The sequence below is a fragment of the Calidris pugnax genome, unplaced genomic scaffold (assembly GCF_001431845.1).
Source record: "Calidris pugnax isolate Ruff unplaced genomic scaffold, ASM143184v1 scaffold28, whole genome shotgun sequence".
In the NCBI taxonomy this organism is placed as follows: domain Eukaryota; kingdom Metazoa; phylum Chordata; class Aves; order Charadriiformes; family Scolopacidae; genus Calidris; species Calidris pugnax.
The window spans coordinates 5,867,226-5,888,871 of record NW_015090842.1 but is presented as its reverse complement, the minus strand read 5'-3'; the positions used below and the strand labels follow the sequence as shown (position 1 = coordinate 5,888,871).

General features: G+C 40.9%; 1 protein-coding gene across 1 annotated transcript in view; it reads left to right on the top strand.

The window, feature by feature from the left end:
- PKD1L2 (polycystic kidney disease 1-like 2) overlaps window positions 1–21,414 on the top strand; it is a 41,010-nt gene extending 19,596 nt beyond the window's left edge. The window contains exons 20-43 of the mRNA XM_014942142.1: window positions 759–885; window positions 1,874–2,008; window positions 2,702–2,927; window positions 3,333–3,526; window positions 3,935–4,165; window positions 4,389–4,490; window positions 4,700–4,878; window positions 5,213–5,359; window positions 5,871–6,070; window positions 6,221–6,438; window positions 6,990–7,206; window positions 7,970–8,159; window positions 8,910–9,141; window positions 9,588–9,684; window positions 11,059–11,199; window positions 11,934–12,119; window positions 12,953–13,280; window positions 13,913–14,046; window positions 14,955–15,082; window positions 15,585–15,745; window positions 15,891–16,101; window positions 17,409–17,510; window positions 18,745–18,876; window positions 20,962–21,414. Coding sequence (XP_014797628.1) covers window positions 759–885; window positions 1,874–2,008; window positions 2,702–2,927; window positions 3,333–3,526; window positions 3,935–4,165; window positions 4,389–4,490; window positions 4,700–4,878; window positions 5,213–5,359; window positions 5,871–6,070; window positions 6,221–6,438; window positions 6,990–7,206; window positions 7,970–8,159; window positions 8,910–9,141; window positions 9,588–9,684; window positions 11,059–11,199; window positions 11,934–12,119; window positions 12,953–13,280; window positions 13,913–14,046; window positions 14,955–15,082; window positions 15,585–15,745; window positions 15,891–16,101; window positions 17,409–17,510; window positions 18,745–18,876; window positions 20,962–21,072 — 4,129 coding nt within the window. The 3' untranslated portion in view covers window positions 21,073–21,414. The remainder of the gene's footprint in view (window positions 1–758; window positions 886–1,873; window positions 2,009–2,701; window positions 2,928–3,332; window positions 3,527–3,934; window positions 4,166–4,388; window positions 4,491–4,699; window positions 4,879–5,212; window positions 5,360–5,870; window positions 6,071–6,220; window positions 6,439–6,989; window positions 7,207–7,969; window positions 8,160–8,909; window positions 9,142–9,587; window positions 9,685–11,058; window positions 11,200–11,933; window positions 12,120–12,952; window positions 13,281–13,912; window positions 14,047–14,954; window positions 15,083–15,584; window positions 15,746–15,890; window positions 16,102–17,408; window positions 17,511–18,744; window positions 18,877–20,961) is intronic.
- Window positions 21,415–21,646: the final 232 nt, after the last annotated feature.

Sequence of the window (21,646 nt, the reverse complement as noted above, 5' to 3'; positions counted from 1 at the left end):
CTTCTCAGGGTTAATCACATTTGCCCAAATATTCATTACTTTGTCCGAAATGGTAACACCCAACTAAACGTTGCAGCATAAGGACAAGTTCAACAGTGCAAAGAGGGTGTCATTACTAACTGTAGTAAGAACAGCTTGGACTCCAATAAGCTTCAATGAAGCTACCTTAGAAATTCTCATGCTGTGTCTTTTTTGGCCAATGGAGAATTTACTACTATTTCCTGGATGAGGCAGTAGCTGCTTACCTTCAAAAATTCAGGTCATGCCAGTTAAGGTTTTTTTTTTTCTTTTCCAAGTTGCCAATAATGACATGTTATATAGAATTGTAACCACCTTGGCAGAAGCAAATATAAGCATGAGGAACCTCACAAGCATTCTCCTTCCCTATAATCATCCATAAATTGCTCCCCAAGAGCCTGGTTTTCATCCACATTTAACTATGCATTCAAATCAAGAGCATATTCACACAGAAACCAGGTACGTCTTTCACATAAGTACCCCTAGTTGGGTACAACTTCCTATCCACATACACCAATTCCACCCTTTTTTGATGATTCTGTGGTAGTGTTATGTGGAGTACAACAGCAGGGAAATATAATGTACGAAGTATTTACTGGTGGAGTTAGACATAGTTTTCCAGCTGAGTTCTACTCATGAAGTGAGAAAGCTTTTTCTCTAGATATGAAGTCCATGCTATTGACTTTTTTTTTGCTCTCTCTTTTATTCTGTTTTGCATGTGTCCAACCCTAACTGGATAGATTACAAACAGAAAACATGGATGGCACATCCATTAATATCTCCAATTCCAGCTCTGCCAGCTTTACTCTCCCACCTGCTTCTTCTCTCAGTGTTTCAGGAGCTGATGATGAAACAGTGGATATACGGGCAAGTAAACAGCTTTTATCTGACTCAGTCTGATATACAATTTACATTCTTAGTTGTTTTAGAATCCTTTCTCCTTTTACAATGAATACGTGAGCACACAAGTCATCCCTCCTGTCATGCCAAGAAAATATTTGCAATATCTTTGGTCAAAGAAGCCTTCACTTATAATAATTGCATGAGGCTAGTTCAGCAAGCTAAAGAGGACTGAAAGTTTAAATTCCCCATCCCATCAGCTCCTCACTTATACTCCTGATTCATACTTGCATGGCTAGAGAAGGCAATGGAATGAATCAATACCTATAAATCTCTTTGCTGTTTGTTTATATCTAACGCTCTGAGGAGGATGCAACAGCTTTGAGTCCATATCACCATTAAAACTAACCTGCACCGGTCATGTTTCACCCCACCTAGAAATAAATGACACCCAGATCCTGCAGGAGACAAAAGGCCTGGGAATAACTGATGATAACACATCCATCATCTGAATTAGGATATGGCCATATTTTTTTCATTGTGTCTTTCCTAGCTCTGCTAAAAAATGTCCACAGCCCACTGAAACCAGTCAAAACACGTCCATTGTCTCACCTGAGCATTAGGAAAGGCTCCTGAGTCGTCTCATTGGGCTGACAAGTCTGATGTACTCTTCTGTGCCTTGCTATCATAGTGGAAATATGCCTAGTGTTGGTAGAGTCACTTTGAAAGAGTCTTAGGCAATTGCATTTTGGTATCTGGTGCCTACAAGGCAAAAGAGTTACAATTAATGGGAAGCAAAATACATTGCTGTACATAAATCACATTTCAGAACCAAAATAACTTTCAAGGATTGATTTTGGCCTGCCTTAGAGATAAGGCAGCTTCTTATTTAAATCTGGATGCAGGTTTCTTTAAAGTTGAGTCTGTTTGGCTTTATCCATTCAGCAATTTAGAGTGTGAACATAATGAAATATTACCAATAGCTCAAAGCTGTTTGTTAATGTCTTGCTAATAGATGGTGAGCTTTGCCGTGAATCCCTTTTTCTCCACTGACACCAGTTTTGACATCAGTGGAACAGTGGGAGGTCTAAGTCTTACTGGTCTGGATGGCTTGATCATACCGGTCAGCAATCTCAGAGAAAACATTGAGGTAAACCCACTATTTTCTATCCCTCTCCCTCTTTTCCTTTTTATCCTTTCTCTGTTTACAAACCATCATTTTTGTTATCTTCTGTGAAGTGACTGCAAATGATGGTAGTGTTCATTACAGCGTATAACGGGATCACAGTGTCTGCATTTGTGATGGAGGGATTTGTGTGATTTGAAGAATGAAACAACAAATATTTACCTCTTTTCTTTAAAAAGAAGTATCTTATTCTTCATTTAAATGGATGTGAGAACACTAATGGTTGTGGAAAATTACTCCAGATTACAGTCATCTCGAAACACAGTACAATGTCCAATTTCATCATCCAACAGCCGTAGGTTCATATTGCTGCTGCTTGGGCTTCCTAGCCCATGATTAGCTGACGTCTAAATCATTCATCTATCACTTCATGCAGCCAGTGTTTCGCTTATAATCTCAGCTCTTTGTTCAGAATTGCACCAAGGGTCATAGACTTTGTGATGAGTCTATATAGGTTTCAGATGAACTTTTCAGAGGTTAGCTGATAATATCAAGAAAATTACTGTGCAACTGATATTTTTTGCTAGCCATGCTTTCCCCATGCTATGAAAAAAAGATTTTCTACTGTATGGCTGGATTGTGCTTATAGATGGATTGTGCTTCTAGAAGCAAGGTGTTTTGTGGTATTTAAAGTTATGTCTTTCTGTTTAAAACCAGATAATATTACCAAGGCCTTCAGCAGCTCAAGAAGACAGGATTCTGTTGAATCTGGGCAATTTTAGCACTTTTCAAGTGAATGTTACCTCAGAAAACACATCTGTAGTGATCCACCTGGAATCTGAACACGACATTCCACTAATACTCTACTTAGGGTATGGTTATCATCCAAATGAAACCAACTATGATATGAAAAATCATCTGTTCTGTAAGAAAACTGCTGGAGGTAAGAGACCTTGTCAGTGATCTGTGAACTTGTGCGTTCTGGGCTTCTGTAACCAAAAGGGTTTCACCTCCTGCAGCCAGTTAAGGGCACTCTGTATGGGGACAGCTCAGCCACAACTACAGCACATGCACATACTTGCAGAATGAGCCTTGACCGTGAGTTCAGACTCAAACTGGAAAGAAACCTCTCAAAGCAGTTTCAATCCATCATGCTTCACGGTTCACATCTCTAGTATAGAGTGTTCACTAACAGGAGCAAAGAGTGGGATGCCTTGAACAATGAGTCACTAAGAATTATTTCATACCTGTTTCTTCAGTTTATTTATTTGGTTATATGCATTACAGCTGCATACTTCTGAATTAGCATTTCTATATGTACATTGAAACTAAAATATTTATGTTCAAGGTGAAACAAACACCTGGGTTCTTAGCCCAGAAGAACTCATTTTTGGAGAGGGAACCTACTATTTCATGGTTTTACAAGACATGGCAATGGATTCCACAGTCTATGACAGGCTAACTATAGCTGTCACTTGCTTTGCATCCCGCTGTGTATTTTGGGATGAGCGCCAAGGGAACTGGAACAGCTATGGATGTCATGTAAGTAGAGAGAAACAAATCAATGTTTATATTATATATTTCAAAGCCAGCCCTTATAACCACCATCTTTTAGTAAAATAGCTGCCTTGAAATCACACCCTAAAATAAGATCATTCTGAGATGTTTTAATACACTGAAGAAGTTTAGTCATACCAGACTAAGCTTCAAATGACATTTCCATTTCTTGGGATGGGCTTCTGTATAAAAAGAATTGGAACCATTCTGTTCATGCCCATTTCTGGCTAGACATTAGAATTAATACTCCTTATTGGAACTTGAAGAATTATTTTCTGTGTAGCAGCTCTCCACACTAACTTACCAATCTCAGCACTGTCTTTTCAATTGCTTGGTAATTTATCTAATACCTTGAAGCCAAATGTTTTATTGGGAAATTTTTCTTGTTTTCAGGTAGGACCAAAAACAAATCCTACAAGCACGCAGTGCCTCTGCAACCATCTGACCTTCTTTGGGAGCTCCTTCTTTGTCATACCCAATGCCATAGACGTTAGCAAAACTGCACAGCTATTTGGTACATTTGTGGACAACCCCGTGGTGGTGACAACTGTAGGATGCATCTTTTTGATATATATAATTGTAGTTATTTGGGCTCGAAGGAAAGACATCCAGGATGATGCCAAAGTAAGTCTCCAGCTAGTAAAGAGTGAATGTATTTAGACCAATACCCACTTTGCCCAGCTTGTTTTAATAGGAAATCTTCAACCAGTCCTACTCCCTTCCCTGTAACTCTGTTTACTGGCAAGCATATGGATTGTTCACAAGATGACAAATTCCTATCCACAGCTTTAAGGAATCTATGCTTACAGAACAGCTAACACGCTGTTTGTACTGTGTTGTTCTGCAGGTGAAAATCACCGTACTGGAAGACAATGACCCCTTTGCTCAGTACCGTTATCTTGTGACAGTTTTCACAGGACACCGCCGCGGGGCAGCCACAACCTCCAAGGTATCAATGGCACCATGTGGTAAGGCAGTTTATGTCTAGAGAACTGGATGAATAAGGGAGCACCTGAGGCTATTAAATAGGATGGTTCAAATGCAACATCTAAGCCAAAAAGTCCTTTGATTTGATGAAAGCTGGAAGAGTATGCCAGAGGAATAATCATACACAGGATTGAGATGCGTGAGTTTTCATTTTTCCATCTTATTCTCCAGGTGACTCTCACCCTCTATGGACTGGAAGGAGAGAGTGAGCCACACCATCTGACTGATCCTGATACACCCGTCTTTGAACGTGGAGGAGTGGATGTTTTCCTACTCTGTACCTTCTTCCCTCTTGGGGAACTGCAGAGTATTAGATTGTGGCATGATAATTCGGGGGACAGTCCATCCTGGTAAGTGGAGATCTGGAGATCCTGGGAAGTAAAGATCCACAAATATTTTTTCCTTTTCTAGCACTTGAAAATTATCCTTTCTACAGTTCTAGAAAGGAAAGAAATGTTAGTTTCTCATTTTTGCAGGTGAATAGATCAAATAATAAATTAAACTGCAGGACCAGGAGTGCTTCCCATATCCTGTGTTCAGTACAGGATGGTATGTGTTCTGTGCCTTAGTTTAGACACAACCCAAGAAGCCAAAGGCCAGAGTTTGCCATTCATAGTCCTGTCAAGTCCTGAATTTCATAGCACTCAGTTACCTGTGAATGTGCCCTGTCTGTTTTTCTGACAGGTATGTGAATCGAGTATTGGTCCATGATCTGGCATGGGATCAGAAATGGTACTTCCTCTGTAACTCTTGGCTAGCTGTTGATATTGGAGAATGTGTTCTGGATAAAGTGTTCCCAGTAGCTACAGAACAGGACATGAAGCAGTTCAGGTACCTTCTGTTTTATGGACTTCTTTTTACTTTTGGTAGCAACCAGTCTAGAAAAGCAAGTATGCAAAAAAGATCAAGCACCTAGAGGAAAATGAAAACAAAGGAGGTCTTTCCATAGCCCTCAAAGTGCTCTGAACAAGGAAGGAAGGCTGGTTAATTAGTCTTATCATTACCCTAACAGTAATACTGGAAATATTGGTGTTAAAGGAAGATAGTCTGACAAGTCCTACAGAAACCCAAGCATCTTGTCTTCTCTTACATGTAATTTCCCTAACAATTTTATAGAAACTGCTCATTATTAGCTTTCCCTCCATGGTGTGGCCAGAAGGAAAGGACATAAGTAGCTATGACCATTCCATGCAAATCAAGCCATGATATTTGGCAATTTTTCATGGCTATTATTTCTTCTGACGGGGCCTAGAAGCATGCACAGGTCAGGAACCTTAACTACAGCTTTATCTTTCCCTCTCCTTACTAAGTATCCATTTGATTTCCCTCTCCTCCTTCCCAGCAATCTGTTTTTCATGAAGACCTCCAAGGGTTTCCAGGACGGGCACATCTGGTACTCAGTTTTCAGCCGCTGCCCACGAAGCTCCTTCACACGAGCCCAGCGCGTGTCATGTTGCTTCTCACTGCTTCTCTGCACCATGCTGACCAGCATCATGTTCTGGGGAGTGCCAAAGGACCCAGCCGAGCAGAAAATGGATTTGGGTAACATACCTCACCATTGCTTGGGTAGGGAAATATACAGACAGCAGAATCTAGAAGCAGGACAGTTGGAGAAATGGGCTTTTTCACAAGTGAGAGATCTGATGCTTCCTGGGGTTATTTTCACTCCTCCTCTCTGTTTGATCTTGACAGGCAAGATCGAATTCACATGGCAGGAAGTGATGATTGGCTTTGAAAGCTCCCTCCTCATGTTCCCCATCAACCTGCTCATTGTGCAGATCTTCAGGAATATACGGTCCCGGCCAGCCACGGAGGGGAGAGAGAAGAAGCCGGCAAAGAATGGTCGAGTGTCCCCAAGCCTACCTCCCACTCCACAGGTCACCCAGGCTGTCTCACTCACTCCAGAGGCTGTGACAAAGGCAAGTCCCTGTGGGTGCTCCCCAGTGAGTCCTGCACTGCCCTCTGCTGCCATGCACAACCCAACATCCCCGGTTTAACCGCAGAAATCTTCCCTGTCAGATGTCCTTCAGCTTGTCTGAAGCGAAAAGCCAACTACACACTGGTGCAAAACACTCATCTACCCATCTACATGGAATCCTCCACCTCATTAAGATCTGCCTATTTACATCCCAGCCCTTGCACAATTATTATGTGCAACCAAAATCACTGTGTTCAGGAAATAAAGCACACATTAAGGAAGACAGTGAGGATAAAAGGTATCATAGACCCCGTCTTTCTCAGCTAAGGTCTTCAGGCAGTAAGTTGTATTTTTGAATCCTGCAAGCTGTCTTGCTGAACTCGTTGAAATCTGCCTGTCACATCCAGCACCGTAGGATACACCATCCTTATCCATTCTCGAGATCTTAGCAACTGCTGCAGCTCCCAGCCAGCAGTGCCTTCAGATCACATCAGCTTAAGTCACTGCAGCCAGTCATTGCTGTGTCACTGCTGTCTTTTCTAGGATATAAGAAGAATTGCCAACTCGCTCTTTAAAGCTCTGAAGACTCCACCTCTCACTTCAGTATCAGATCTTGGAAAATCAACTAACATCAACACACTATTGGCACTGGTTGAGGACATCATCTGCCAGCAGAACAGAGCTGGGCAAGACTTCTATGATGAGAGCAAAAAGAAGGAGGACCCTATAATTGTCACATTAGGTGCTATGGGTATACAAGGTAAACAACACAATGTGATGTGCCTACTCAAAACTTTATAGTGAAAATGATGGTAACGCTGGATGTGATGACCCAAGCTCTTCTTACCTTCTGACTCAAAGGCAATTACAGAATCACAGAATAGTTGAAGTTGGAAAGGATCTCTGGAGGTTGTCTAGTCCACCATCCTGCTCAGAGCAGGGTCAGCTGGAGCAGGTTTCCCAGGATCACATCCAGTTGGGTTTTGAATATTTCCAAGTATGGAGTCTCCTCAAATTTTCTGAGCAACCTTCAGTTGTTTCACAGTCTTTTTGTCTTGTCCTTTTTTAATTCTTAGCCTTGTGCTCTTGTTACTTTCAGTCTGACTCTTAGCTTAAGCATTTATTTTCAATTAAACAATAATGTATGAGTAAACAATCCCACTGATTTCATTAAGATTTGCATTTGGCTTTTCCACTGAGTGTATCAAGCTACTAATTGCACAGGTAAACTATGAACAAATTAGCACTTGATCTTATCTGACATCTCTATTAAGGTTTTAGGACCTCTGTCTTACTAAGTTGCCTCCCGGCAACAGATGCAGCCCATTCCAGCAGAAAAGCATTAAAGCTCTATAGTATGTAATAGAGATGCTTTTGCATGTCCCTTCCAATGCTACTCTTGACTTTGTTACATTCATAAGCTTGAGCTCCAGTTCTGCTAACCTTTGTACTGGACAGTATTTTAATCTAGGGAAAGCTATGCTCATTTTCTTTTAAAAAAAACAATAATTCTTTACCTGCAGAAAAAACAAGAAGCCCAACTCCAGAGAAGGGAACGTGTGAGCGACTGAAATACAGCGATTACAATCGCTGCTTGTACATGCAACTCCAGCATGTAGAGATGGAGTTGGAATTACTGGGGCCCCACAAATTTCAGATGCCTCAGAGTTACACACAAGCTGTTCGTCAGGTTCAGCACATGAAGAACCTCCTGCAGAACCGGATCTGCTCATCAGCGTCCATCAGTGAGAGGTAACCTAGTTCTTATCTAGTTCTCAGTATAAGTAAGTTCAGGTCATGAATTCAAAACTGGTCAGGATGATGGAGCCCAAATAATTACTGCTTAATATGTGCTAGATAACCATTACTATAGCTGTAGAAACATGCTTTACTATTATACTATTGTAGGAGCAACAAAGAAATTTCAATGCATTGTGAACTGCACACAAAAGTAATAATGACAGATCACCGCTCTTTGTCATTTTTGCCTCCAAAATTGAATGTTACAGTGTAATGCCACACGATAACAAAGAGGTGGGATAATCACTGAGCTCCAAAGTCTCAGATGTCTCTTCAAATGTATGGATAAAGAAAAATTAATAAGCGGACAAAAGTACCAATTATCTCTATGGCCTTTACAGGGATCACAAGAGATGTATCCAGCAGCTAAAATGCACTTGTGGTTTCATTTGTCAGTATTTCTATTGGAGGTTCAATTGTGCATAAACTGAGAAGTAAATAAGGCCATCATATTTGGTTTGATTTTAGTTGATCTCTGCACACTTGCTCGTATTTTTGCTCACTGCACTTTTTGCTATCCATATATCCTATATAACTGCATTAGTTAAAGGACTGAGATTTTAAATCACAAGATGCTGCCTATCCCTGCTGAAACCATCGACTATCATTTTGGCTTCTGTTCCACTGCAGACTGATTTTTTTCTCTTCTGGTTGACTCTCAAGGTGGTCCCTTACTCCAAGCTTCTCTGGTGATGGCAAGAAAAGCTCTTCTTCCAAAGGACTGCCCTGGTGGTTTGTGTTCATTGCTTGGTTCCTTGTTGCAGCCACCAGTGGTGTATCTGGGTTCTTTACCATGCTCTATGGGCTGCATTATGGCAAGGAGAACTCCATCAAGTGGTTGATATCCATGGCCATCTCCTTCTTGGAAAGTCTTTTCATCACACAGCCCTTAAAGGTGAGATCCTCAGAAATACAACCCCTGGCCAATATGAACTCATTCTACAATTATTTCACAAAGACAATGTAATGTATTCTAAAGAACCACAGGATTTAACATGTAAAAAAAGAAGTCTTAGAACATGAGCTAGCAGATGATTCACAGTTCTGTTGTCTTTGGCTGACATTAACCCCATTAGTTTCATCTCCCTTGTTTTGTCAGAGTTTAATAGGTGATGAGGTTTCTGACCAGGGAAGACATGTCATATGACAAAATCAGTTTAGCTGGATAGACCCCAGTACTGTCCACTCTTCTCTTGTCTATGAGCTTCAGCTGCATGAATTCAACAAAGCCAAAGCACAGTTGTTTTCCTCCCATGCCTGGATCCAAAGGGATCCAGGTCAAAATCTGAGCTTATTTGTATGAAACGAACGTATGGTGAGTCTATAGCTAATTCTTTCCAGGTGCTGGGATTTGCTGCTTTTTTTGCTCTGGTTCTGAAGAAGGTAGAACATGAGGATGAAGAAAACACAGCTATCGATGGGCCTTTATCTGCACCAGGTAACTGCCTGTAAAGTGAGAAAATCTTAAAGGAAGTGAAGTGTTCTCCAAGCTTTTGGAGGCTTTATGCACAAATACATGACTCAGCTCAACTGAGAACTTGACTGGTTATCTTTATATACCTGAATCTTAGCTGACAAGGTTAGCAGAAATCACTAAATCCACAGGTGCTGTGACTATGTGCCTACCCATTAGCACTCCTAAGATCAAGGCAGAAGTGGAAACAAACCTAAATAACTGGTTTTGTCCCAGCTGGAGAATATATAAAGACCACTATATGTCTAGGTTAGATAAATCTTGCAGAACACTCAGAAAAAGAGACCACAAGGTCAAAAAGATAGAAGAGAAGAAGTTTTGGATCAAGAAAATAATACTTCCTTGTTTATCTTTTTACCACTGTAAATATATATACATGCACAATAAGATTGTTGTAAGATTGCCCCTGTTACTGGAGCACCTACTGGCTGCCAGGATACTGGTATTTGACTCCTTCCTCCCCTCCATCCCTGGCTTGCCTATGTCAGGAAAAAATAAGTATTCTCCTATATTGATTCACATTAGATCAAGAACACATGGATAGTCAATCACTTTTCAGTCTGTCAACATTCAAGGAGCACCTAGAATAATAAAATGCGGCAAACTGACTAAAGCCTTTATAATAAGAATTAATGATTCAGCACTATTAGTATGCAGTAACCATGCTTAAATATTTTAGCTCTCACATCAGACATAAGAAAAATCAGATACAAAAGGAGACTTGTTTTAGCTCTGTGCAGACATCTCAGTACTCATGGCATGGCTTGCAACAAGACCTGTAACTATTCCACATCCTGGTGAAAATAAACACCCAGTGCAAAATGCACTCTTCATCTAGATTGGTAGACCTTTATCTGACAAGCATATCTAAAACTCTCTTTCAATTAAATTTCCCTTTAAATCTTCTATGGAATTTCTCAGTTTACATACTTTTCCACAACCACAATTACCTGTATTACTCCCATAAACCAAACACTGGCTTCTGCAATCACTATCATGTCTTAAAAAAAGCTGACATCAGCAGACAGGAGTCCTAGGGCACAGCAAAGGATCCTGATCTACAATTTCCTCCCTGATCAGCCTCAGGCTCTGAATACATCACCTTCTGAGATGCTCAGCCTAGAGAGAGACACCTGGGCATAAACCTAACACACTGTGCTTGTCAGCTCCTTCCCTCCCCACTGTTTTCCTTACTATGCTAATTGTTTAAATCACATCCCCTGTCTTCCTAAGGGAAAGCAGTAAGTAGAACTGCTTCCTTATAATATCCAAAGAAACAAAAAGTAGAACAGAGATGATCTGTTAACTGATTTCAGGGTTTACTGCTCTCACTCACAGGTGATTCAAATCCTCTCTTTGGAGCCCGAAGGGACAGTAGAAGCAATATTTACCAGCCACCTCCTGCAGCTGATGTGGAGAAAATGAAAATCAGCTGTATGAAGGAGCAGAAAGCATTTGCCCTCATCAGAGAAATCTTAGGTATTATCCATATGTAGATTATCTTCTTTTATTCAATAATATTCCTCAGTATTTTTACATCAGTGAAAATATTGTTCTCTTGGGTGAAGAAGTTTTGGCATATCTTTAGCTTTTTACCAGTCATTATGGTGCAGAGAGAGGCTGTTTGGTGGCAGCTGCAAGAAGTGGGAACATTCACTGGAGATGGAATTGTGGCTGAGGCTTGATTTTATGGTAAAGAAACACATTACAGACACACGAGAGGTTAAAGAAAAGTTAAGAAGGGGAGGAGGAGGAGGTCAACAGGTAAATGAAGTGGAAATCAAATGAGCATATGGAGGCCATCTTTCTAAAAGCAGATAGTATCTATAAACTGATTTATACTCCAGTTTTATTTAGATAGTATCTATAAACTGATTTATACTCCAGTTTTATTTCCTCTTAAAACAATGGAAAAAAATACTTCAACTTCACATGAAACAAAGACTAGCCATTTTATTTTGAGTTGTCATGACTATTGGTGTTTAGCCAGGCTTCCCAGTTATTTTCTCGACTGCTGCTCATATTCCAAATGTGATATGTTTAAACTGCAGCACCTTGAAGTAGCTTGTGCAAATTCATTAGTGCTGGTCAGTTAGAATCTACCAAAGCATCACTAATAAGTGACGACAGCAGTAATCATTCATGCAATCTATTTCAAGCAGCAGTGTTAATTCTGAGCTCGCATATGCTGTCTCTTCTTGGTTTTTTTCCAGCCTATCTGGGATTTTTATGGATGCTGTTACTGGTTGCCTATGGGCAGAGAGATCCCAATTCCTACTACTTAAACAAACACATTGAGAACAGCTTTACAGACGGATTCCACGATGTCTACAGTTATCAGGATTTTTTCACATGGGCAAACACCACCTTAGTCAAAAATCTTTATGGATCATATAAAGGTACAGAGTCCCATTGTTTCACTTCAGCTTGCCAGATTCTGAAACATTATCTTTTATACATACCCCTAACTTGCACATGCATAGTTGACTGGAAAAAGAAACTGTGAGTGTATAAGGCTAGTATGGATTCTTATAATATGAATAATAGTGGATAACAAAAAACCTACAGCTTGACCCCAAGTTTAATGTGTCCTGATCTTTTCCTTATATTTAATATAATGCAAAAGTTCTGCATTGCAATGTTAGATTTTCAGGTATCAGTTTTATACAAGTTTCTTTCCATAATTTAAAAAAAGAATGGCAGATGGGTGTCACCACAAAGCTTTTCCTCAGGAGAGCTCTGTTTGCATCATGACTTAGGTCAATGTGAAGGCTAATTAAGCAATATCAACATGTTTCTATCTAGCCATATCCAGTAATAAATATGACCCATTTTTCAGCTCACATTTAAAAGTAAATATTGAAATACATTAGCAGAGCAGTTCATTGAACATGACAGACACGGACCAACTGTGCCCATATGGACACTGCATACAGCTACCCTGCTGGGGGAATCAAAGCAAGTCACTTTTCTCCTCCAGGCCTCAGTTTCCTTCTGTATAAAATACAGAAAGGCAGTGATACTGAACTCTGTTATCTCTGGGTGTTGTCTAAGAACTCAGTTCAAATCAACATGAGGGCTTAATTTTCATTACTATTTTGCTTACAGTGTTTTTTTAGAAAAGAATCTATAGCACAATATTAATGCATCAGTGAATCATACAGGAAATGAAGAAATATTATTAGTAGTTCTGTCATAATACAAGTGCTGCTCTTTTCCATCTCCTGTTTAGGATTCATCACAGATGGCAATTCCAAGCTGGTGGGTAGTGCTCGAATTCGCCAAGTAAGAGTGAAAGGAGACACTTGCCCTATTTCTCCCAAACTCCAGCACGTGCTTCGGGAATGCCATGCTCCATATTCCCTACAAACAGAAGATACAGCAGATTATGGGGAACACTGGAATGCTTCAGTCTTTGATAACTCCTCCGACCTGAGCTCAGCATGGCACTATCAGAGTCAGTCCAAACTGAGAGGGCACCCCATCTGGGGCAAACTGGCCATCTACAGGGGAGGGGGCTACACAATTCACCTGGGAACTGATCCTAAGAATGCCTCCAGGTACCACTTGTATTCTTGTAAATTACTAGTGTATCTGCTGTAGCATCAATGATGCTCTTTACCCTATTTAAGATTAATTTCAGATTGCATCAGAAGTTTTCCTTCTGTGCATTGTGCTGAATATTGTAGGTATTACTGTGGGGCTATCACTGTAGTTTATGTTCCTGTCATCTTGCTCCATGCTAGGTATCAACCAGGCTCCAAAATTAGAACCTTTTTCTCCTAATCTATATGAGGTAAATGATAGATCCTGAGGCATCTCAGGTTTAGCACTGGCCAATATCACAGAATCACAGAATCACATGCAGTTGGAAGGGACCTCTGGAGATCATGTAGTCCAACCCCCCTGCCAGAGCAGGTCAACCTAGAGCAGGTTGCACAGGAACTTGTCCAGGCGGGTTTTGAATGTCTCCAGAGAAGGAGAACCTGTTTCTCCAGAGGAGCCAAAAAGAAGCTTACCACTAGACTAATAGTACAAATAGTCCCTGTACCCAGACCTAACAGACCAGATGTCCTCTTGAACAGCTCTGGTTTACTCCTTCTCTATGATAATATCCAAACAGTCCTAACTCCTGTATGATACTGTCTCTTTCCTGTATGAGTTAGATCACTGGCTATGCATTTTTTGGCAGAATTCTCCAGTACCTTTTCAACAATGTCTGGCTAGACACCTTCACAAGAGCAGTGTTTGTCGAATTTACAGTCTACAACGCAAATGTGAACCTGTTCTGCATCATAAGCCTGATGTTTGAAACCAATGCTTTAGGTGAGAACCTTTTTTAAGTTACACATTTCTGAGGACAGCAAGCAATGCACCCACAGAGCGCAGATTTACATGCTGTCAATGTTTACCTAGTTCTTTATTCAGTAAATAGAAATGTTTTAATAAATCTAATAACAGAATCAATGCAAAATTTATAAACCATTTAGGGAAAATGTAGCATCACAGTAATACAGACCGTAATGGAATATCTTACGTTTGCTTATGCTGTGGTCATCTGCTGATGAAGAAAACACGGAACTGAAACTTAATCTCCAGCATTTACACAACAGGAACAAGAAAACTTATGTTTCCTATCCATTTCAGCTAATCAATACAGCATTAAGACAAAAGTACAAACAACAGCCTGTCTTTTGTTCCAGAAGACTTCTAATATATCACCATGTAATCCTACAATACATAATCTGGATACAGCAAAGAAAATAGTGAAACTAGATTCTGGTTGGAAGGCCACACAAAAACACTTAATCTGACCAGTAGCATCCCTCAGGTCTGTGCCAGTATTGGAAAATGCCCAAACCAGTCCACAAACCTGAGGTCATTTTCTTTTTAGAATGAGATTCAGATTTATATCGCCAGGTCCTCCTGCTACATTTCTGCATTTGTAGACCAACACAAACTCAGTCCTGCTGGGATTAATATCATACTATCATACAGGAGAGCGACAGCACTCTAAAAGCACTGTGATTCTGTGAAACTCCTATTGGAGGAAAATTTCACAGATCAGTTATAAGGCTACACACATAATCAAGTCTAAATATTAGTTTGATAGTGATGTTCAGTCCCATATTGATGGGAATGCAAGCACAGAAGTCTTACTGGTGAACTAAATTGTTTGAATGAAAACAGGATGATATAATCATCAGAGCACTGAGGAGAACTTTGTTTTTTAGGGGCCTTCTTCACAAGTGCAGAGCTGCAAAGTGTCCGGCTTTACACATACACCAGCAGCCTCCACATCTTTGTGGTTGCAGCAGAAGTAATTTATTTCCTGTTCATCGTGTACTACATGATAGTACAGGTAAGACCCAATGGAAAATTCATCTGACAGCACCTCCTTGTGTCTGGTTTACATTCCACTTACAAAAACTTCAGGCTGCCCAGTAAAGCGGTTGAGTTGCCGTCCCTGGAGGTATTTAAAATATGAGTAGACATGGCGCTGAGGGACATGGTTTAATGGTGGTTTTAGCAGTGTTAGGTTGGACTCAATGACCTTAAAAGTCCCTTCCAACTTAGACGATTCAATGTTTCTATGACTGTACTTTATTACAGTAACACTGCTGCTGACTTGCATCAATGGAAGATTGAATCAGATACTGTATCTGTGTTAAATAACAGGAAAGCAACATTTTATTTGCCTGGAATGTTGCTTTTGAGAAAGATAATGAGAGATCAGTGCAAGATGTAGTTTTATTGACATGCAGTAGTTTGCTTTATTGCGGAGAGGATAGCCCTAATCTTTAGAGGTATACTGTATGATACAGAGTCATGAAACTGAAACTGTAAAATTCCTCTTTTCACAGGGAAAACTGATGAAGACTCTGAGATGGAGATACTTCCACAGCAAGTGGAATCTCCTGGAGATGGCCATCATATTGATTAGCTGGAGTGCCCTGTCAGTGTTTGTGAAGCGGACAATCCTTGGGACCCGGGACATCAGCTACTACCAGGAACACAAAGAGGAGTAAGTACTAATGCTAGTTAGTGCATCCTTTGTTGGTGCTACTTATGCAGAAGCAAATCTATTTTCCTTCTTGGAATCTCAAGACAGAGAGATTCTATCTTAATAGACCTCATGGTCTATTACAACTTTTCTTTTTTTCTAACAGCTGTGTAAGCTTTAATGAAACAGCAAGAGCTGACGCGGTTCTTGGCTACCTGATTGCATTCCTAGTGCTTCTCTCCACAGTGAAACTGTGGCATCTCCTGAGGCTGAACCCTAAACTAAACATGATCACTTCAACCCTAAGGAGGGCATGGGGAGATATCTCTGGATTCATCACTGTTATTGCAATCATGTTCCTGGCCTATTCCATCGCTGTGAGTACCACTGTGGTTCCTGTTGGCTGCGGTTTGCTTCTGAGTACTGTCAGGCTAAATGATTTATCTCTGAATGCTGAAAGCAACGCAGCTTTGAAATACAAAACTGAATAAAGCTGCCTATATCTTAGGTTAGAAGCTTGGAGCCCAATTCTTCAGTGTAAGTGAAAGAGAAGTTAAAATATCCACTTATCTATTCTTTGCAAACTGAAATTTACTGCAAAAATCAAACACTGAGATGAAAAAATGGCTTCTCTGTGTGTAATAGGTGTGACAAAGAGCAAAGTACAGGAAAAATCATTTTCTGGATAAAGTTTAAATCGGGGAGAGTGCAGCAAGTGCAATTTTCTGTTTGGCCAGTTTTTAAGTGGGAAATAATTATTTTTCTGTCTGTCATAGGAATACTCATTACACAAATAAAAGTATATTTTCATTCTAATGAGATTAAAGAATTATTGGACTGCAATGTAAGTGTACTTACTTACGTATACTTTAGCTGAAATATTTCCTGTAAATCTTCTGGCAGTGTGATGTGGGAAATTCAGCACATCTCAATTGAAAAATTACTGAAGAAGTGGAAACCATCTGAGCCAAATGCAAACTGTCCTGTAAGGGACAGCCCTGTGACAAACAGCACTGGAACTAGTCACTGAGTAGCTTTAGGCACCGGTGTGGCCACAAACTGAACAGGTTAAATAAGTGATCAGATCAGTTCTAATCAGCCTGTTGTCACCTCATGCCAGTAAAGGAGCTGTAAAAGAAAGAGGCAGAGGGATGGAGAAAAAGGTGAGCCGGCAGCAGCTCCTATTTAAATCAGAGGCAGGAGGCCCACAAGATATAAATTAAGAAATTAGCACCTTAGTTACTGAGTGCAAACAAGGAGGTTGCCTGTTTGGAAGGCCATTGTTTGTGACCATGACTAATTTGGTCAATTATGTAGGGATAAATCTGCTCCTTGGAGGTGAGTTAAATTACTTTCATGATTTTGTCATGTATTTGCAGATTTTTTACATATCTAGTGCCAAGTTGAGCAATATAAGACGTTGTCATATCCATGGTAAAAAGTCTTACAGCTAAACACATTCAGAAAGTGTGAATCCAGTTCTTAACTCTAGGTTAGTCTTCTTCTGTGACCTTGTCTGGTGTTTCCCCTGCTTGTAAACCAAAAAACACCCAGAACACACACAAAAAAACTTCATGGCTCTGCTGACAAGCTAAGAGGGCTTTCTCTGAATACGGCAGTCATTAGTGGATTTTGCAGCAAGGACTGGGATTGTGACACAAGATGTGCCTTCTTTCCTCTGCAGACAAACTTGATATTTGGCTGGAAGCTCTGCTCTTACAAAACACTCTTTGACTCGGCAGAGACCATGGTCAGTCTTCAGCTGGGAATCTTCAACTATGAGGAGGTACCACCCCTAATTTTGAAAAGTGTATCACTGTATGATTAGCACCTCAGCTATCAAATATGCTTTGACCCAGCAAATAGAAAGGCTTTCAGTTAGTGCTAGACATTAATCTAATTTTGCAAGCTCCATAGCTTCCTAAAGCAGCCACCTGTTCTCATCAAGAAAAAGACACCAAGTGAAATATATCTCACATCCCATTTTGACTATCAGTAGATTCATAATGAACACTTCATTGAGAAAGGTGCCCATATTTTAACTCGATATGTTACTTACTGATTACAGAAAGTTTTGAGCAGTTTCCTTAGAAAGCTACAGATGGAAATGTGAGCAATACGCTGCATTTGTTCTGAACACACACTCATCAGCTTCCCAAGAAAAGCAAGGCCTTCCACAAGGGAACTTTCTTACATTTGTTTTTATTATTCTTGACTTTTTCGTTAAGTTCATTCAATTATTACAATATCCTTTGAACAGCTCATTGTGGATTAAGCTAGTTCTCAGACATCTCTGACTGTGAAGTCCTCCTTGGTGGCTATTTTCAAACCATGGATCCAACAGGGTATAGATAGCTTTGAAGATCAGTAATTGGGCACAAAGTTTTTCACCTCTACATCCCACTCATGTTGTTAATCATGAAAATACATTCCTACATTATAGTTTACGTGAATATTAGGGGTTTGGATTTTTACACAACCCTTTGTTGATATGTGCCCATGACAGTCTGACTGGGCTTCTTTGTAAAGACACTACTAAACAAAACCACACAGAGATTTCATCCATACTTTACAAGCTGAAGCATGATGGAGCTTCAGCTGTTCTGTGGATAAACAGTTGTCCAGCCTTGTCAACTTTCACATGAAACTTTCATACCCTTACAATCAAATGCAAACACTTAAAAAACCCCAGAGATTTCCCATATTAATATATCATATATATAAAATATTCCATCATATTTGTATTATATCATATCAACATAGGAAAGTGAATAAAGGAGTGAATAAAGTGAATAATACATCTATATATATAGCTATATCTATGCTATAGATAGCATAATTTGTTAGCTATAGGCATTATATATAGATGTATTATATAGATAGCATAATTTGTTAGCTATAGGCATTTTCAGAGACAAATTCCTTATTGTGTCTTAACTGCTTGTACGTATGGGTTTTTTGGTTGGTTTTCTTTTTTTTTAACAATCAAAATATGATGTCTTACCTTATGAATATTACAGGTCTTGGACTACAATCCAATTTTAGGCTCCTTCTTAATCGGATCCTGCATAATTTTCATGACATTTGTGGTACTGAATCTGTTCATTTCAGTGATTCTGGTTGCTTTTGGGGAGGAGCAGAAGCACTACCAGGTGTGTTCACCTAAGCTCTCCTGCCGTTTTTAACATTTATTGTGCCGTCATTACTCATGATTTAGGTATTCTACCATCGGATGAAATCCATATAAACTCAGTCCAACTCCTAAGAAGTCAAGATTTACTCATAAAGCACACTTCAGATTTTCCAGATTTACGCTGTCCATTCCTGTTCAGACAAGTCCCAGTTCAGATCTGATTTGTAGCCTTCTGTTCACGTACTAAATCCAGCCAAAGCCTTAGACTTGTGCCCCAGCACCACCAAAATCAGCGCCAAAACTGCCACTAAAGTCCTTGAGGACTTTACACTCCTTTCAAAAATGTCCCTGAGTGTTTGACCCATTCAACCTATTGATAGTATGGTGTAAATTCCAGCTTTGTATTCCAGTACTGTCCAAAATTCCTCTGTTCTAAACAAAGTCAAGGGAGATGAGAACAAAGAATCTTGTCAATAGAAAGCAAGATATATTTAGTTTTTCTCATTTACTTCATCTAGAAATGGTGGGTGGCTCACTCTATGTACCACCAGCTGTTATGGTAGCTGGCAAATGAATTCTGGGCTCCTGTAGCAAGATTTCCATGGGCTTTGACAGAGACAAAACTTCTTCTGTAACGTTCATCCTCACCCATGCCCAACTGGGACTTTTGTCTTGATAAACATATTTGTGTGATGTTTTGCTTTGGTGGTTACTTTAGCTCTGTTGTTGGAAATGTTGTTGCTCCGTTGACTGAAAGTTGGCCACGGCCGCCCCCGCCGGGCGGGAGCTCCGCGCGGCGCCGCCCCCCTTTCCCCCCCCCGCCTGCCCGCCCCCGGCAAAGATGGCGTGGCGAGCGTTCCGGCGGGTCGGGCCGGTGCTGGCGCCGCGCTGCCCGCGCCTCTCGCCGCCTCTGCCGCTGCGGGTGCCGGCGGTCCGGAGGTTGACCACCAGCTCGCTGGTGCTGTCCGGTGAGTGGTAGATAGCATAATTTGTTAGCTATAGGCATTTTCAGAGACAAATTCCTTATTGTGTCTTAACTGCTTGTACGTATGGGTTTTTTGGTTGGTTTTCTTTTTTTTTAACAATCAAAATATGATGTCTTACCTTATGAATATTACAGGTCTTGGACTACAATCCAATTTTAGGCTCCTTCTTAATCGGATCCTGCATAATTTTCATGACATTTGTGGTACTGAATCTGTTCATTTCAGTGATTCTGGTTGCTTTTGGGGAGGAGCAGAAGCACTACCAGGTGTGTTCACCTAAGCTCTCCTGCCGTTTTTAACATTTATTGTGCCGTGATTACTCATGATTTAGGTATTCTACCATCGGATGAAATCCATATAAACTCAGTCCAACTCCTAAGAAGTCAAGATTTACTCATAAAGCACACTTCAGATTTTCCAGATTTACGCTGTCCATTCCTGTTCAGACAAGTCCCAGTTCAGATCTGATTTGTAGCCTTCTGTTCACGTACTAAATCCAGCCAAAGCCTTAGACTTGTGCCCCAGCACCACCAAAATCAGCGCCAAAACTGCCACTAAAGTCCTTGAGGACTTTACACTCCTTTCAAAAATGTCCCTGAGTGTTTGACCCATTCAACCTATTGATAGTATGGTGTAAATTCCAGCTTTGTATTCCAGTACTGTCTAAAATTCCTCTGTTCTAAACAAAGTCAAGGGAGATGAGAACAAAGAATCTTGTCAATAGAAAGCAAGATATATTTAGTTTTTCTCATTTACTTCATCTAGAAATGGTGGGTGGCTCACTCTATGTACCACCAGCTGTTATGGTAGCTGGCAAATGAATTCTGGGCTCCTGTAGCAAGATTTCCATGGGCTTTGACAGAGACAAAACTTCTTCTGTAACGTTCATCCTCACCCATGCCCAACTGGGACTTTTGTCTTGATAAACATATTTGTGTGATGTTTTGCTTTGGTGGTTACTTTAGCTCTGTTGTTGGAAATGTTGTTGCTCCGTTGACTGAAAGTTGGCCTGTTTCACCTCAAGTAGAGATTTCCTCTTGTGACTCTCTCTGGCTTCAGCAGAAACCGTACCTGCTTCTGGGCTCGGCATCCCAGTAACTTTTTCCTCATTATTTTAGGCTTCTGAAGAAGAGGAGATTGTTGATCTGATGCTAATGAAACTTTTCAGTTTCTTCGGGATCAAGTGCAAGAAGGAAGAGAAGCCAGTCACTAATGACCAACTGGAATGACTTGTCAACAATTAGATGATAACCACAATGAAAAGTTGCTTTGTTTGCGGGTGAAAGCTTTACTTTCTATCAGTTGCAGCGACTAGACTTAGGTAATCCTGGCTCCTGACTGAAACGCTGTGGCGTTCCACCAACTGACGTGTGATTTTCGAGTATTAGCTAAGAAATAACGCTAAACCTAAGGCAAAACAAGTGTCCCACGCGCACCTCCTGTAGACTTTGCATCTGTATTTAATAAAAACTGAGCGTTTTCTGCGCCGCTTGGCTAAAACCCACTCGCTTTCCTCCAACCCGCGCCACGGAAAGATGGCGACCCCCCTCAGCCGCCTTTCTCCCGCCGGCCTCGCCCTCTGCTCCCGCCCCGGGCCCGGTAGCTTGTCCTGGCGGGGGGTACGAAGCCACTTCACCCCGGGGCTACGGTCTCCGAGGCCGCGAATCCCCCTCTCAGGGGCTGCGTCGCCGCTGAGGGGACGGGGCAACGGCTGCCCTGCCCGGCCCCGCCCCGCGCGCCGTAACGGCCGCCGGTAACGGCCGCCCCCGCCGGGCGGGAGCTCCGCGCGGCGCCGCCCCCCTT